We start from the raw sequence: 18,232 nt of genomic DNA, 5'->3' as shown, positions 1-18,232 counted from the left end.
TATTCGGGTGCAGATAGATTAACACTAAAAGGACAAACTTATACCTAGTATTGAAATAGTTTATGTAGGTAAGGGCACTGCCATCACGAAGGTGCAGAAGAGATTTGGAATTTAAGTCAAGGAACCCATTAACAGCATAGAATTTGCTATTGTGAGGGGTACAAACAATGGAATTTTGAAGCATGCATCTGCACAGAGGACCATCTTTTGTTTGCAGTAAATCAACTTGTTTACAAGAATGGCAATGTCTGATATCCTTGTTACTGGCATCATATACTTGCGAGGTCGAGAACTTGATACTGCACCAATCAACTTTGCCAGAAACCAAGGGTAGCAGTAGATAGACAATTCCAATGGACACTTGCATCTCATGGGAGTATTTAACAGCGTTAATGACCTCAGAATGGTCTTTATTAATAAGCAAAGAAAGAATAGTAGTCTGAAATCTTCTTGCCATAACTACCTGAAGAAACAAACATTATGCTATTCATCACGAAGACTAGCACAGAAAAAATTCCATTGATGAAACGGAGGAAGGACTATATAAGAATGATAATATCAAACATAAGCCCCAACTTACCTGTTCTTGATTCAAATGAATGATTCCCACATATTTCATGGCAACACTAGCATTGTCTTGCTCACCAAAAATTTTTAGTGAGGTAGAGACAAAGTCTGGTCCCAAATCACATTTCACAGCTAGAAGTATATCATTTGGACAATAAGTTGTTTTCAAGCACCCTTCTACTGAAATCTTGTAGCAATAATATATTCCAAGACGAGAAAAGGATAACCAATTGTACACAAATTCCTCTGGAAAGTACTCAGGCTGCTCGTGTTGGTATTTCTCAACAACTACAAGAGGAACGATGAAGCAATGTTAATGCGCGAGGCCAATCCAATAGCATGTACATATTCATATTGAACAATATTATGCGGCAAAGAGGGAATACGTTTGCGACGAGTAACATTGTATTTTTCAATCTGAGTTCTTAGCCTACACTTCTCAAGTATAATGAAAATGCAAAATCAACAAGTACCAAGTATAATTCATGTGAGATAACTTTGTACAGTTGAATATATTTCAATATGTTTGTACCAGAAGAGCCAATTGTAATTATGAGCCTAACCTACCATGCAACATGAGTACCATGACTATCTAGGAATCATTTGGCATAGGTTGAATTTTGCAGTTTTTAAGAACCCAAAGAAGGCCCAAGTTGCTAACTGCAAGAAATTTTACAAAGTAGATCAACTCAACATTATCAACTCTACCCTGAGAGCACTTTCTTCTCTTCGTGGTAGGCTGTCAGGAAAGAGTCTCTTTAGTCACCAACACTACAAATTAAATTACCACTATTACGACTTGCACAATGAACTAGCACAGCCTGCATAATCAACCATCACAACTTGCACAATAACCTACATAATCAAACAGCACAACCTGCATAGTAAACTCCCTGCATAATCCATCACAGCTAAATATGCATAAATTACAATAGCTGGACCAAGTGAATTAGTTAGTTTTTAATGATAAGCATACCAATGTCGGGTTCTTCTTCACATGGAAAACCAAATTCTGGTAACAGATAATCTGTTAGAGCGCCGACAGCATGTAATTCTCGGCAGGCTTTAAGACAAACTGCCTTTTTGAGGGCAGAAACTTCTTCTGTATTAACAGCCTGCACAGGGCTGCTATTGGGAAGGTACAGGGTGCAAGTACGTAGTTCCTTGTCAATAATGAATCTCGGTAGAGGTTTAAAGTATCTGGGACAGACATATAATCCATGAGAAACATAAGATACTTGTGCCAGAAAATGATTTGCAATATGAAACAGAAGGAACCATAATTTAAGATACATAGAACAGACTCATCAGATGGGAGCTTCGAGCAGAAAAAATAAATCAACTGGACACTGGAGTTCATAGTCACAGTTGCACCAGTGGATTCAACACGGTAATATTCTTCCTGCAACAAGGTGTCTTCAAGTGGTTGACACATAGTAGATGCAAGCTTCAGAGATGCTTCCCGCATTATTTGCCCGCTTGCAAGAAACTTCAGTGTCTTAGAGTGGGCCTCTGCATCCCCCCTGATACAGAAAGAACTAGAAGTTATGATGAGAACAAAGGTAAAGTAGGGGTTGCTTGCAATTCAAGAGGAAACTGTACTAATAAATCAACTTAAGACACAACTTGAGTATATCAATTTTTTCACTGTAGTATGAATCCACATTTTGTAGCTAAATAGAAAAATGTGATCAGTAGGAATAGAATTAACAGATCTGATCAGACTACTGATAATAAAATAGGCACTGACTAGTTTCCACCAATAACCGAGCAAAAAATCGGACGGTTTTCTACTCAAATATAGTTATCTCGATTGAAAACAGATCCATACCATGTTATGGTTACCTGCGGTTTCCATACAGATCTGACAGGAAAACATATCAGAATTTGGAATCATACCGGCACTCACATCGCGCCAGCTTGCAATATTAAGTGAACACTAGGAAACACTAGTCAATTTTGGGTTCTTAATGAAAAAGCAAACAAGTGGCTTTTGAACTTGGCCTTTATTGATTGTTTCAGATTTGAACATATCAGGATTTGGAGTCATATCGGCAGTCCCATCAAGCCATCTCACAATATTAAGTGAACACTAGCATTTAACATCTAACCAGGTATGCTTAATCCAATATAAACAATTCAACTGATAAACGAAACGCACTGAGTAATATAGGCGAACAACAATTTACTGGTACTATTAACCAAGGATTATATACTGAGCACATGCTATTCAACTGATGAAGTGGGAAAAGCGGTGGATAATGTCCACAATATAGAAGACAAAGATTTTAATTTGCATGAAGATGAACAATTAAATAAAATTTGTGCTGGAAACAAAAAAATAGCAACAAAAATCAAAAGACATGCCTTCTAACAAGCAAAACATAGTCAGAGTTTGGCATCCGAGCTCGACCACGTGACTGTATAAAGCTGCGCCCAGTTGTTGGTGGATCAAAGCGAATTACTAAGTGACAACCTGGCACATTCAGCCCCTCCTCCAATACTTGTGTGGTCACAATTATATGTACCTACAGGAACATCCCTTTCCTATCAGAGAATTATCATGTCGTTTAACAGAATGTGAGCACAGGACAACAGTATTAATGGCGAACCTTTCCTCCTTTAAAGGCGTCAACAATTTCCGTTTGTTTATTTCTACTCTGGTTGTGAAACATAGGTCTGTTTCCTGCAATGTGTTTAATAATCCACCCAGGCATTTGATTGATAGTGGACAGGAGAGACTCCAATACAATGCTTGTAACAACTCTCTCGACAAATACAATGCATCTTAAGTCTTGCATGTGCCTGAAAGAGAGAGAGATTATTCTACTAAAACAAAATGAACTTAATGAGAAACTACACATGCACAAAAAAAGTGTTGTTTTAGTCACTAAATTCGTGTAGAACGAAGGAACTAATCACATTGACAGTGACCATGTGACATGTTTATGTAAGTTATGCACTGTACCATAGCCATCCCCTTGTCCAATATCTCTGTTTACTGGTCCATTTCTTGGATGTTACTTTTCAGAATCTCAACTTCATTTATACCCATGTCCCACTTTTTACTGGTCATTTCACTGGACTGAGGCTGAAAGTTGATGTTTTGGGGAAAATGTAATTAGACAAAATGAGTACAGCACTATTGTTCACCACATTCTAATTAGATCGATCTTGGAACATCCAGGATAAATAGGCTAGACTAAGAGATACTCCCTCCGTCCAAAAAAGCTTGTCCCTCAAATGAATGTATCTAGCATCAAGTTAGTGCTAGATACATCCATTTGATACACAAGCTTTTTCGGACGGAGGAAGTACAAACTAAACCCTTGATACAAGTCCTCGTACATATGGAGATAGATAACTTGGATCTCAGGTAATCCTATCTTTCCTAACTACCGGGATATTATTCCCTAAACGGATTACTGGGGCACATGACAGTTGTAGCAAAGCCAATGCAATCAAGGGAGTAAATATGTGAACTAAATTGGCATACTGAATATAAGGTCCAAGTATTTTACCACCTGTATTCCAGAAGAAACTGAACAAGACAATGAACTTTAGGTGTCAATAACCCATCTTGCAAATCAGCTGCAAAATCTTCACCAATATGACCTATGAAAATAGCAGAGGGTCAAAAAAACCATGGTATAATAGTTAACTTTGTGTTTAAAGAGATCGATGGTATCTTTCACCTCATTTCAAGTTAGGATGATATATTCACAAGTGGATTTTAATTTGTTGTCGTATAACATTTTGCTTGATATATGGATAGCAGATGTGATATGATACAACATTAAAAGCAGAGCCATTTACGATTTGACAGACAGATACCAGATGTGATATGATACACCATGAAAAGCACAACCATGTGCTGTGCCATCACCAGGTATACACAACTTACGAATCGGTACAGTGCTTTACCGACAAATAATGATTACGAGTTAACAGTAGCAGCATTGGAAGAATAGTCATACACCAAATAACTCGTACAAAATTGACTTTCAGGAATATATAAGCTGAGTAGACAAAACGAAAAATCACAACTGCATGTCTACCTCTCTTTGAAAAACATGAGAGTTCCCTGTATACTTCTTCACTATAGCTTCTAACAAAGCCTTCAACATTCTTATCCAGTTCTTCACCCCAGAAAGATAAGAATTGTTCGTTAGTTGTTGAGTGTATCTCAGCAGCCTGAAAATAATAATAATAAAGGTTAAGGCATTTCAGGGCTATAAGAATTGTTCGTTAGTTGTTGAGTGTATCTCAGCAGCCTGAAAATAATAATAAAAAAGGTTATGGCATTTCAGGGCTACACAAATGTAATACAAGCATGCATCATTGTATGTTCTCACACCTTTGCTGCTAGCCATACTCCAAGATTAGCTGTGCAATATAAGAATGCCTTGTGTAATTTTGATATCCCTTTCTTCGCATTTTTCCGAGACAATCCATGTAGATTTGCCTTGAGGACTTCTAAATGCTAAGAGAATGTAAACATGTTAGGTTACTGAATGTGTTAGAAGACAAGGCATGCATATACAAAAAACTACTATATCACACCAACACAAACAGAATGCCAGGGAAAAACAAAATGTGAAAACAATTGTATAGCAACTTTCCAAGTATGCAGACATGGCTGTATTTAATAAGAAAAGCAAATCATGCGATATAATTATTACTTCAACTTCCACTTGGACTAAATATAGATGCTAAATTTGATCATAGTTTATTATGTTACATAAATAGAGAAAATTATGCCAATATTATTTAAGAAAAAACCAACTTTAGGTCCTTGAGCTGTTTACCTTACCTCTGCTCAACTCACACCCTCAACTTCAAGGCCGTTAAACTTGCATCCCTCAAATATCAAAACCATGCAACTAAGCGCTGGGCCCTAAACTGACCAGGACCTAATGTCAGCAAGCTTTAGTGTACATGCCAGTGGTAGTCCCCTGATTTGCAATACTTTGCATGTATGGAGAACCGTTAGGGCTCTCTTCATACGATGCATTGCTTTCTTACAAGTACTTGTGGCTGGACCTCTAACGTCACTGCTTGACAGTCGATAGGTTGGAGCGTCACAATCTCTGTGCTCTTTGTTCCCAGGTGTCAAATCAATGGAAAGTCGTGACCTCCTAGCCCAGGCCTCGACGCGCGTCTTCAGCCATCTCTTCCGCTCCAACCCCGGCTTCGACTTCGAGGCCGTGATAGCCCCCGTGCCTGAGGTGATCTACGACGCCCTCGCGGAATGGGTGGAAGACCACGTGGAAGCGCTGAGCGCACGCTTCGCCCCTGACAGCCGCGAAGACCGACGCGGAACCGAGGAACACGAGGGCGACGATGGCGAGGACAGCAGCGTCACGTCTCCTTAGGTCGCCCCTCTTTTCTTTCCTGCCGGTACCTGATTATGACCCCATGGGGGCGTGAGGAACATTTGCTGAAATCCTTAATGATGTATCGAGCAACTTTTGTGTTCTCCTGAGGCTTGCTTTTCGCTTTCGCGCTTTATGTCATTAGAAGACAGCCCCACGCGGGGCTTGACCGCCGCTGGTATGCCAGGTCGCGATGCCTGGGCAAGGCCAGGAGGTGAGAGCGCCAGGGCTAGGGAGTGCTCCTGAGGCAAAAAGCTTGGGGGCAGCGTGCTCATTGGCTCGCTCATGTGCGTCGCACAAGGACATTGGACACCAAGGCCTTGGTGGGGTGGTGCACACAGGTGCAGGCCCGCGGCCCAGGGCCCGGCTACTTGGGCTCTTAGTGCCGTTGGGACTTGACCCAAGCGTGAGCACCAAGCCCAATCCCCGCTCGCGCGTGGCTCATGAGGCTCTGGGCATGCGTAGTTGACGAAAAGAATGAAACCCAGAAAAACGCCACAAGAAAAACAAATTCCTTTCCTAGAGAAGACGCGAAAACCATAGTCTTTACTTAGAGAAACTGCAAACTTGCTTACAAGCAAAAAGGAAAAGGCTACCGCGTCCGGCACCTTCATTGATCTTCCCACCAGCGCGGAGCATGGGACCTCCACTTGGGCGTCGGCATGATCATTGTTCGATCATTCCGCCAGCGCAGAGCATGGGGCTTCCACTTGGGTGTGGGTGGAAGCTCCCGCGAGGCCGTGGTGTGGCGCACAGGGAGACTCTAGGGCGTGTACAGCCCCACCTCATTCTTACGTGAGAGGGTCACGGGTAGAACTTGCGGAGGTGTTGGATGTTCCAAGCGTTCTGCACAGGAACTCCACCTCCGTCTCCAGGCGTGCGGCGCCTGGCCTGGAGACGTGGGCGACCCTGAAAGGGCCTTCCCACATGGGCTAGAGCTTGTGGAGGCCCTCCCTGGATAGGATCCGCCTCAGAACGAGGTCCCCGAGCTCGAGAATGTGTGGGCGGATGTTGCGGCTGTGGTAGCGCCGCAAGGCCTGCTGGTACCTTGCGGCGCGAAGGGCGGCCTGACGGCAGGCCTCCTCGAGGAGCACAAGGTCGGCCCCCCGCGAGTCGTCCTAGCCTCATCGAATGCCAGGACTCGCAGGGAACCATGTTTGAGCTCGGATGGGAGGACCGCCTCGGCCCCATAGACGAGGAAGAAGGGAGTCTCGCCGGTGGGCTTCGTCGCGGTGGTGTGGATGGACCGCAATACAGACTACAGCTCGTCCAGCCAGCCCTTGCCGCAGGCCTCAAGCTTCTTCTTGAAGCTCCTAGTCTTGAGACCCCTGAGGACCTCCGCGTTGGCGCGCTCGGCCTGGCCATTGCTCCGCGGGTGCGCCGCCGACGCATAGCGTATCTGCATTCCAAGGTTAGCACAGTATGATGTGAAGAGGCCGCTCGTAAACTGGGAGCCGTTATCAGTGATAATATAGTTGGGAACACCAAACCAGCTCACGAGGCCCCTGATGAACTTGACAGCCGAACCCGCCGAGATGGTGCGCACGGGCTCCACCTCCGCCCACTTGGTGAACTTGTCGATGGCGACGTAGAGGTAGTGGTAACCGCCAGCCGCGCGAGGGAAAGGGCCCAGTATGTCCAGCCCCCATACCACGAAGGGCCACGAGAGTGGGATCATCTGGAGTCCTTGCACGGGCTGATGGATTTGCTTGGCGTGGAACTGGCAAGCTTCGTGGGACTGGACCAGCTTGGTGGCGTCGCGGAGCGCCGTGGGCCAATAGAACACGATGCGGAACACCTTACCCGCGAGAGTACGCGACAAGGAGTGATGTTCGTAGTCTCCCCCATGGATGTCAGCTAGCAACTCACGCCCTTGTTCCTCTGAAATGCGCCGCAACGAGACGCTATTGGGGTGCTTGCGGTACAGCTCGCCGTCTTGTAAGCAGTAGGCCGTGGCCTGCCGAGCCACGCGCTCTGCTTCTGCATCTTCCAGAAGGGTGCCATGGAGCAAGTAGTCCTTGAACTCCGTGACCCAGCTATCATCCTGAGGCTCCAACGCCAACAGCAAGCGAGCCCCGGAGGTCGGGCCGCAGTCGGGCGCACCCGTGGATGGTGCAGGCGGAAGCTTCTCGAGGAGCAGCGTCGCGCCGGTGGCAAGAGGCGCAGCTGATGGCCTGAAGAGCCTTTCTTCAAAGACGCCTGGGCTCTAGGATTCGCGGAGGACGCTCGCTTGGCGATGTCGTCGGCTTCCTTGTTGACGCCGCGCGGAATATGCTGCAACTCAAACCCAGGAAGCGCTTCTCGAGCTTACGTACCTCATCTAGGTAGGCCGCCATGTGCTTGTCTTTTGGCTTGTACTTTTTGTTGGAGAAGTTGACGAGGAGATGAGAATCACCTTGATGGTGAGGCGCTTGATTCCCAAGGCCGCGGCAGCCTTAAGGCCGCAATGTCGTTGGAGACCTTCTCGCCATGCTGGAAGCATAGCTGGACGGCGTAGTAAAGCTTGTCCTCCGCTGGGAAAACAAGCACGACCCCATCCACCGCGCCCTGTCTGGAGAAGGCACCATCAAAGTGCATGACCCACCCGGCAGGCACCTCATCCCCAGGCAGGAGGGACTTGTTGTCGGGTGGTAGGTGCGACATATGCCAACAGGTGGCTTATCATTGTGGGAGCCAGTAAGACGTCGCCGGTGCCTGGAAGCGGGATGAGGCGAAGACATGCACGCCGGCGAATCTTACCCAGCTTCAGGGCTCTCCGTGGAGATAACACCCCTACTGCTGCTCTGCGGGGTCTCCGCATGATCACTAGATAAACAAGTGGCTACAAGATGCTCCTTGAGCTGTTTGGCGAGAAGAAGAAGGGCACGGCTAGCTCTCCTCTCCTCTCTATGTGGTGTCTAAAACTAGCTCAGATCAACCCTTTGCATGGGTGCCCCGGGGGGTTTATATAGGCCCACCCCCCGGGGGTACAATGGTAATCCGGCTGGGCGTGGGCCCTAGCCGTCTGTGTCTACGCTCGCCAGCTTCTGCGCCGGCTGCTGGGGCCCGCCGACTGGTGGGTCCCGCCGGCTGCCGGCTCCTTGGTCGACAAGCAGGCCCCACTGTCAAGGGCCTTGTCGGTGGCTGGTTACTGTTGCCTCAAACCTGGTGACGAGGGCTTCGCCGAGGTAAGCGTGGCTACAGTGCCGCCGCCCGGCGGGCGATCGTTGTAGCCTCACCTCGTCTTGTCTCCTTAATGGGGCGTCTCCTTCGAGGGAGGAAGCAAGCCGACTGTGGGGAGCCGGCCCTGTCTTGGGCCGACTGGGGGAGGCCTGGCCGCCTTCGGGTTGTCTCTTTGCCTAAAGGGGCCCACCGCCCGTGGGCCGCGCTGACAGCCCGTCGTGGGTGGCATCAGGGTCAACATGGCAACAGTGCCGCGCCGGACGGGTCATGGCCACCCCGTACGGCGCACTGTGCCTGGCGTGCTCCGGGATTCGGGGGTGGTAGGCTTTACTGTAGCCACGCCCCGCCACATCGCCGTTATGTGGATGCAGACTTCGAGGGTACGATCTTGACCATTTTGTGGGAGCCGGCTTCTTGGAGTCGGCCTTCTCGCGGCCGGCTTCTTAGAGCCGGCCCTCCCACAGCTTTCTTCATGAGGGCTAAAGCCGGGCCGCCTTCCGATAGTCGGCCTGGGAGACAGCCGGCAAGGGGAAGGCGGCCCCACGTCTTGGATTCTTGAGGGCCGGATCGGCTCATAATTTTTTCAGAGGGGCCAGGGGGAGCCGGCTAGGCTACCCGTGGTCATTTACTCCGACAGTAGTCCCCGAAGCTGATCGAGCTTTGAGGCTGACAAAGGGACGAGAAGCTTGGTCAGCTTCCTATCCTGAGCCGGCTTTGCTTATGCGCGCCGTCTTCGGAAAGCTCCATATCTTGTAGGCGGGAACGTGGGTCGGCCTACGAGCTGACCGCGCGCCACCCCGCGGGCCACGTGACAAGGAGAACCTGCCAACGCACGCGCGTGATGGGACGCCGCCGCAGGCACGGGCCCGCCACTTCTAGGCCTCGGCCCAAGCGCGGATCTTCTGCGGCCCACAACGGACCGCTCGCCTTCCCGCGGCGGTTTTATTACGTCATTAGGGCGCAATAGTCGCGGGACGTGGGGCAGTGGGCGCAGTTGATCCCACATTCCCCCACACCACGCCTCCTCGGCTCCGCCGCACGGGTCTATAAGTAGGGGGAGGAGAGGGAGCGGCAGAGGCTCGCACGCTTTCCCTCGCTCCACCCTTTCTCACCTTCCTTCTCCTTCCTTCCGCCGCCGCAGCGACCCATTGCCGCGCCGCTCCGCCGTCGGACCTCTCGGTTCCTTCGGTCCTGTCGTAGCGGGGTCGTGCGCGTCTCCGCCGTCGCATCGCCTTGTTCCTCGCCGCGTCGCTCCCATGGCGTTGTCGGGCTCGTGGGACGGCTCCAACGTCCACGAGGACCACGTTGAGTTCCTCCGCCGGACGCGGCGTCTGCCGGGCGAGAACTACGTGCGGGTTCGTCGTGCGCCGGCGAGGGAGATTTCGCCGGCACCGAAGGAGGGCGAGCGGGTAATCTTCCGCTCGCACTGCCTGCGCGGCTTCGGCCTCTCGACGAGCGAATTCCTTCGCGCTTTTCTTGAGTTTTACCACCTCCAGCCGCATCACCTCACACCCAACGCGGTGATGCTGCTGTCGGCTTTCGTCACCCTATGCGAGGGCTTTCTTGGGGTTCTCCCCACTCTCGAGCTCTGGAGAGAATTCTTCCAGTGCAAGCTCGGCACCGTTGTCGCGGGCGTGCCCGCCCCCTGCGGAGCCTTCGTCGCCATGAGGCGGACGGGCGAGAACAATCCGTTCCCGCCCATCCCGCTGATCCAGTCGGTGAAGCTCTGGCAGAAGTCCTATTTTTACGTGAAGAACGTCGCCCAGCAAGGCGACTTCGTCAACCTGCCGGCTTACGTAGCCGGCCCGCCGGCTGGGAGGCAACCCTCGTGGAGCTACCGGGCCAGGTCGTTGTCTCAGGCCGGGAACGCAGCCGTCGCCCGGCTCCGGGTGATGATCCAGTCGGAGGGCCTGACCGGAGCCGACCTGGTGGCCGCCTTCATGGAGCGCCGAGTACTTCCGCTCCAAGGCCGGCCTCACATGAATTGTCAGATGAGCGGCCGCTTCGACCCGTGCCGGCTGAGCACCAGGGAGATGCCTCATGTCGAGGTGTCTTACATGGTGAACTACATCTCCAACTGCAAGCTCGCCGAGGATTGGCGATACGGCAAGGGGCCGTATTCTCGCGCTAACCCTCCGCCTGCTGTAAGTTTTTCTTCTTTTCTTCCTTTTTGTAGCCGGCCTCATGATGGCCGACTTCCGATCAATTGGTTTGTCCTCAGCAGAACCCTCTTCTTCCGCCGACGGCCGGGGCCGCAGGGGTAGAGCGCCAGCTCCTCCCCGACCGCACGGTGGACGACGTCGATGATCCGGACCTGGGAGCGGCCGCCATGGAAGATGCCGTCGTGGGGGAAGGCGACGAGGCAGGCGGCGCGGGGCTCGGGGCCGGCCTCGAGGACTAGGCGGACGATGACGAGGTCGAAGTCGTTCCGCACCGCCAGCCGGCGCTTGATCATCAAGGCGCGGGCCCGTCTGCTGCGCCGGCTGCCCGTGGCGGCGCGCAGAAACGCCGGGCCGCGTCGACCTACTTCGGCAGCCGGCCGAAGAAATCCAAGGGTTCCACGGCGGCGACCAAGCGGGATGAGGCGGCCGTGAAGGTGGCCCACTTCCGCAAGGCGGTGAAACAGCCGCAGGCGATCTCGGCGTAAGCGTCAAACGTCTTGTATTTTTTGCTGTCCTCTTCAATTGAGACTCTTCTAAACTTTTCTTTTCTCGCCGGGCAGGGCACCGCTTTCCCTCGAGCGAGGTCCTGGCGGCTCCGTAGTCGGGCCGACTGGAGGGTCCTCAGGCTCCCGCCGCGTGGATCCCCGCGCCGACCTCATGGAGGCCACGGAGCGGAACGCACGGGAGGCGCGGGAGGAGCGGGAGGCGGCGGAGCGAAGGACCGCCCAGGCGGCGAAGGAGTAGGCCGACGCGGCGGCCAAGGCCCGGGCAGAGGCGGCGGCCGCGGAGAAGGAGGCGGAGGCCTCGCGCAACCAGCCTCCGCAGCTCGTCGTTCCCCTCCGCGCCGTGGCCCCCGACATCCCCGTGCCCCCGTCGGAGGAGGTCGACCGAGACCCACCGGTGATGGAGAGGAGGGAGGACCACGTGGTCTTCGTGGAGGAGGTGCCGCAGACGGCGCCGACTGGAGCGGGCCAAAGCGGTCTGCTGAGCAGGCGGCTTGGAACTTACTAGGTCCTGACGGCTATCTTATTCTTGCATCCTGTCTGATCTTCCAGGAATACCATAACCTCCGCGCTGCTGCCTTCAACTCCCAGGCTCAGGAGCTGGGCCAAAAAACCGAGGACCTGACCAACAGCCGGAGTGCGTGCTTTGTCTCGTTCATCTCTTGTGGGGGCGCGTCAGCGCACCCACTGGGTGTAGTCCCCGAGATTCAGGCCGACTGCTGAGCAGTTGGGTCGGATCTTCCCTGACGACTTCTTCCTTATTGATTTTTCCTTTGTCTTCATGCTTGCAGGAGCCAATGCCGACTTGAGGGAGCAGCTCAGCGGGGCCCAGACCGCCCTTCGCGCCAAGGAAGCCGAGTGCAACGCCTTAGTCCTGGAGCGTGACCGCCTGGCCAAGAAGTTGGCCGACCAGGAGGAGAGCCACAAGGCGGCCCTGAAGAAGGCGCAGGACAGCGAGGACGCCCTCAAAGCTGAGTTCAAGACCGAAGCGGCGGGCTGGGCTGAGGCAAAACAAGCGTTGAGCGAGGGCTACGGCCGGGTTGAGGATCTGATCGATGGTAAGCCGCCTTCCTCATTCCTTGCTTGCCCCTTGCCCCCTGATTTGTGTTCTGACTTGTGCTGCTTTTTGTTCTTTATGCAAATTACTTCCCCGGCTACTCCGTCATTGCCACCCAGACCATCGAGGCCCACCGCGAGGCGCGCCGGCAGGCGGGGGCTGAAATCGCGCCGGACGCGAGCCGGACGCTTGAGGAGCAACTCTTGGCGGTCCAAGCCCGGCTGCAGCCGGCTCACCGCATGCTCCGCCGCCTCCAGCGCGCCGGGGCGCAGGTGTTGGCCGCCCTCTGGCCAGGTGTAGCGATTCCCCGCACCCCGAGTCGGACTGCCGACTGGCTGGAGGTTGCGGTTGGCCGCTTCGAGGCCTGGAAGGCATCGGCAGCCCGGCTTGGAGCCGGCTTGGAGCTGGGCGGGCGCTGGAGTTCGTCCGAGCCTGGTATCCCGGGCTGAACCTGGACCAACTGCGCACCTGACGGCTGGAAGCCGACGAGGAGATGGAGGAGGTGCGGCCGGCTATCGCTCAGCATGCCTCGACGATCGCCGAGTGCACTGACATCAGCGCCTTTGCTCCTGAGATAAATGACGACAGCGTTGCCCAGCCGGAGGAATGGTTCAGGCTGGACCCGGCAGAGGGTGAGGACTCAGCGGAGGAGATCGCTTCCAGCGATGAAGGTGAAGACGACGAAGGAGAGGAAGGCGAAGACGTCGAGCCGGCCGGTGAAGCGGCCAGCCAGCCTCAGCTTGACCGTGCCTCCAGCAACGAGGCGCGTGCTAGCGCGCCCTCTGCGGGAGGTGGTGATCATGCCGAGGTTCGCCAGCCGGCCACTCCTCCAGCCAGCACTGCCGTCTCTACCGACCTGCCCGACTCGCCAGTCGTTCCCTTGGCTTAATCTGCCGTCCTTGCTTTTCCTGCTTGTTACTCTTTGAACAATTTTTATTAAACTTGCGCAGTTCCACCCACTGGGGGTGTATTCAAACTATGTTGAATGCTGGCCTTTCGAAGGTCTTTTGTGTAAATATGATCGTGTGTGTGTTTGGCTTCCATTCGCGTATGCTTTTTATCCTTAGGCCGTTTCCTTTGCCGCCTTCCCCTGGCTGCTGCCTTCCCAACCAGCAGCTGCTCTACAGCCTGTGGCTGGGGAAGAACTTGGCTATATTTATTTTTATTTTTTTGGGGAAGGCAAGTACTCGAGCTTCCTTAGATTGAAGCGAGGTGAATGGAAGCCTGCCGGCCGGCTACTCTGGTAGTCGGTCGGTGATGGGAGAAAAACCGGCTTTTGTTATATTAGTCCGTTAGTCCCTAGCCGTTTTTCGTGTGGGCGTCCTTTCCTGCCTTTAACTCTTGCCAGCCGGACAGCCGGTTCTTCGAACTACGACTTTTGGCAAGAGAAGGCTTAGGTGCCGGCACACTACTTGTCTGACCGCGGGTAGGACTTCTAATATAACTCAAGGCGGCCACTCCCCGGGCCGACTAGTCGAACCCGGTGCCGGACGAAAAAAGTGAATGTAATGACATGATCATAAGCATGATACTCTTCATTCATAGATAAAAGATGGCAGTCCCCGAGCTCTCCTCGGGGGGCCTATTGTCTCGTACTTAGTACAAAAGTTAGCGTGATACATACTGCATTTCAACTGTAAAATCTTCGGAGGAGGTTGGCGTTCCATGGTCGTTCCGACTCCTTGCCGGAGTCGTCTCTCTTTCGTACCTTCGGCTTCTGTGCATCGATCAGGTAGTAGGAGTCATTTCCCAGCGCTCTGCTGATGACAAAGGGGCCTTCCCAAGGGGCCGAGAGCTTGTGCTGCCCGGCTGTTCGCTGGATCAGCCGGAGCACGAGGTCGCCCTCTTGGAAAGATCTTGGTCTGACGTTCCGGCTATGGTAGCGGCGCAAGCCCTGCTGGTAGATGGCGGACCGGCTGAGGGCTAACAGCCGGCCTTCTTCCAGCAGGTCGACGCCGTCTTCTCGTGCTTCCTTGGCCTCCGCCTCCGTGTACATGGTTACCCGAGGCGAGTCGAACTCGATGTCAGTTGGGATGACCGCCTCGGCACCATACACGAGGAAGAAAGGAGTGAAGCCGGTTGACTTGTTTGGGGTAGTGCGCAGACTCCAGAGGACGGCCGGCAGCTCATCGAGCCAACAGCTGGCCGAACGTTCCAGTGGTACGACCAGTCGAGGCTTGATGCCGGAAAGGATGAGGCCGTTGGCTCGCTCGACTTGGCCGTTTGACTGCGGGTGGGCAACGGACGCTAAGTCCAACCGGATGCCCTGCGTCGCGCAGAAACGTGCCAATGCTCCCTTGGCGAAATTCGTGCCGTTGTCGGTGATGATGCTGTGTGGCACGCCGTACCGAGTTGTTATATCTGCGATGAATGTCACGGCAGTCGGCCCATTCAGCTTCTTGATCGGCTTTGCCTCAATCCATTTGGTGAATTTGTCCACGGCGACAAGCAGATGTGTCATGCCGCCGCGCGCCATCTTGAATGGGCCCACCATGTCTAGTCCCCAAACGGCGAAGGGCCAAGTGAGGGGAATGGTCTTGAGTGCCGAAGCCGGCATGTGTTGCTTGGAGCTGAAGACTTGGCACCCTTTGCAATGTTTGACTAACTCCTTGGCGTCATCCAAAGCAGTCGGCCAAAAGAACCCATGGCGGAAAGCTTTGGCGACGAGTGATCTTGAGGCCGCATGGTGGCCGCATTCTCCTTGGTGGATGTCTCTGAGGATTGCAATGCCCTTCTCTTGCTCGACGCGTCGCTGGAAAACTCCAGTGACACTGCGCCTGACGAGCTCTCTGTTGACGATTGTGTATGCTCCGGCTCGGCGTTGGACTTGTCTTGCCTCTGTTTCGTCAGCCGGCAGATCTTTCTGGGTGCTCGGGGTCAAGAGGTATCTTCTTCGTCTCCTTGGCCGGCTGGAAAGATCCTTGGGCATCACACTCCTTGGGATCGGGGGACAGGGCCGGCTGTTTGCCGGCCATGGCCACGACTCGGTCCAACATCTTCTTTTCTTCGGCAATCACAAGGGACTCGGCCATCCGGCTGCTGGCTGCTGCGCACTCGGAAGATTTCTTGTAATCGCCGGCTATGGTGATGATGCCCTTGGCGCTCGGCATCTTCATCTTGAGGTAAGCATAGTGGGGAACAGCCATGAACCTGGCCAAGGCAGGACGGCCAAGCAATGCATGGTAGGGCCTCTCCAGGTCCACCACTTCAAACCAGATCGCTTCCGGCGGAAATGATCCTTGTCCCCAAAGAGAACATCAATCTTGATCTTGCCAATGGGGGCGCAGGACAGGCCAGGTACAATGCCATGGAACACAGTCCGAGTAGGCATGAGTTGCTTCGTCTTGACGTTCAGCTTCTCCAGGGTGTCACGGTACAAGATGTTGATGCTGCTCCCGCCGTCTATCAGCACGCGGGAGAAACGGGCGGCGCGTCTGTCCGTTGCAAGGGTGGCATCCAAAACCAACGCATAAGAGCCGGGAGATGGCATCACCTCTGGGTGGTCGGCCCGGCTCCAGCTGATAGGCTTTTCTGACCAGTGCATGTGCTCGGCGGGGTTGGTAGCGACCACGTTGACTTCCTGGTGTTCTCGGCGTCTGCCGCGCCGGCCTTCGGGCTGGCTTGTAAAGACGACATAGGCGGCATGCTCGTCGGGGAACTCATCGTGCACAGCTCCGACTGCTGGCCGAGCGGTCGGCAGCTGCGGAGCCGGAGGCGGCGGACCAGCAGGCGGAGGCGGCGCGAGCCCTTCGCCTTTGGAGATTCGGGTGAGCCAGTGGCACTTCCGGGTTGTGTGGTTGGACAGCTTCGCGCCGCTGTGAAACTTGCATGGGGCGTCGAGAGTTTGCTCGTAGGAGAAGGCCGGCTGCCAAGCCGGCCTGCCGCCCCTCTGCTTCTTGGGTGCGGGCCGCCCTTCAGGCTGCTCGTCTTCGACTGTGGCCACCTGTCGACTGGTGGAGAGCGGCATGGGGCCCTTGCGCTTGTGGTCGTTCTGGTACGGGCGTCGGCCGGAGTCCCCAGCCGGCGTCTTGGGCGTCGGGTTGAGTACCTTCCCGGACGCGTCTACCCGGAGTTCAGTCTTCATCGAGGAGTCGGCGGTGGCGTACTTGTCCGCTATGACCAGAAACTCATCGAGGGTAGTCGGCTCGTCGCAGAGGAGCTTGTGCTTGAGGAGGGTGCCTTCTCGGCACCCGGCAGTGAAGTATTCTATGGCTTGCACCTCGTGCACCCCTTCGCAAGAGTTACGGAGCTCGGCCCAACGCGTGAGGTAGTCGCGAGTGGATTCGGCAGGGCCTTGTACGCACAAGGAGAGCTGTCTGGGCTTGGGAGCCCGCTTGTAGGTGCTGGTGAAGTTGCGGACGAAGGCTTCTGTGAAGTCTAGCCAGCTGTTGATGCTGTATGGCCTGAGGCTGTTGAGCCAGGTCCGCGCCGTGCCTTGCAGCATGAGGGGCACGTACTTCACGGCAACGCGCCTGTTGTCGTTTGCTATGCGAACCGCTGTGGAGTAGTCGATCAACCAATCTTCCGGCTTCACGGAGCCGTTGTACTTGGGCGTGTCTCTTGGGAGCGAGAACCCTTTGGGGAAAGGCTCGTCGCGGATGCGGGGGCCGAAGCAAGGCGCGCCGACATCATCTTCTTCTAGCGCCAGGGATCGCGCTAGGTGGTCGATCCGATGGCGGGCGTCGTTCTCTCCCCACGAGGCGGCCGCTGAGAGTCGGATGCGTGACAGGCGGTGGGGTGGGATATCTCTCCCCACGAGGCGGAGGCGGAGGCGGGTTGCCCCGCCGCTCCACGGCCCGGGGACGGCCTTCTGCGTCTCGCTCGATGGAGATCCGGGTTCGGCTTCGGCTCGCAGCCGGCTCTTTCTCGTGTCGCGCGCGGGTTTTACCCACAGTCGGCGTCCGGGACGTCGCGCCGTGCTCTCGGCGCGAGGGAGGGCTTTCCGCGCGGGCGTCGGCTTCGTGCCGCTGTGCGGCTGCATTGATTAGCTGCTGGATGCGTCTGGTCATGTGGGGGAGTTCTTCGGCCCCGAGTCCGTCTAGCTCGTCTACGGCCGCCTGGGCGGCGCGCAGGTTCTCGAGTGGAGTGGTGTAGACTGGGCGGTCGACTCCTAGCGTGTCGGCGAGGGCAGCGCCGCGCTGTCTGATAACGTCGGCTCGGCTTGGCCCGCCTGGGGGCGGCGTGCCAAAGGCGGCGCAGTCGGCTTCGCGCTGGTGGGCCTCAGTGAGGCGTCTCATGGAAGCCAACTTCCGGCCCTCCGCGACGAGGGCGAGGCGGCGAGCCTCCAGTGCTTCAGCGTCGGCATCGGCCGGGAGGGGGATGGACAAGTCGTAGACCGCCGCATGCGGGACGTCAAGGGCGTTCTCGCCAGAAGCGCCGCCGTGCCCGATGACCATCACCTCGGTG

The 18,232-nt window shown here is 54.3% G+C and overlaps 1 protein-coding gene across 2 annotated transcripts in view; it reads right to left on the bottom strand.

Annotated features, from left to right (window-relative positions):
* Window positions 1–18,232, bottom strand: part of DCL2 (dicer-like 2) — a 38,514-nt gene that overhangs the window by 12,272 nt on the left and 8,010 nt on the right. For both annotated transcript variants that reach the window (XM_048672562.2, XM_048672563.2), the window contains exons 6-14: window positions 4,925–5,050; window positions 4,626–4,761; window positions 4,092–4,182; window positions 3,180–3,372; window positions 2,935–3,095; window positions 1,872–2,090; window positions 1,544–1,767; window positions 581–855; window positions 45–463 (exon numbers count right to left, since the gene is read on the bottom strand). In XM_048672562.2, the coding sequence (XP_048528519.2) occupies window positions 45–463; window positions 581–855; window positions 1,544–1,767; window positions 1,872–2,090; window positions 2,935–3,095; window positions 3,180–3,372; window positions 4,092–4,182; window positions 4,626–4,761; window positions 4,925–5,050 (1,844 nt within the window). The remainder of the gene's footprint in view (window positions 1–44; window positions 464–580; window positions 856–1,543; window positions 1,768–1,871; window positions 2,091–2,934; window positions 3,096–3,179; window positions 3,373–4,091; window positions 4,183–4,625; window positions 4,762–4,924; window positions 5,051–18,232) is intronic.

The sequence above is a fragment of the Triticum urartu genome, chromosome 5A (assembly GCF_056163025.1).
Source record: "Triticum urartu cultivar PI428250 chromosome 5A, HENAU_Tu73, whole genome shotgun sequence".
Classification (NCBI taxonomy): domain Eukaryota; kingdom Viridiplantae; phylum Streptophyta; class Magnoliopsida; order Poales; family Poaceae; genus Triticum; species Triticum urartu.
Note: the sequence above shows the minus strand (reverse complement) of the source record. Positions and strands in the feature narration are given on the sequence as shown.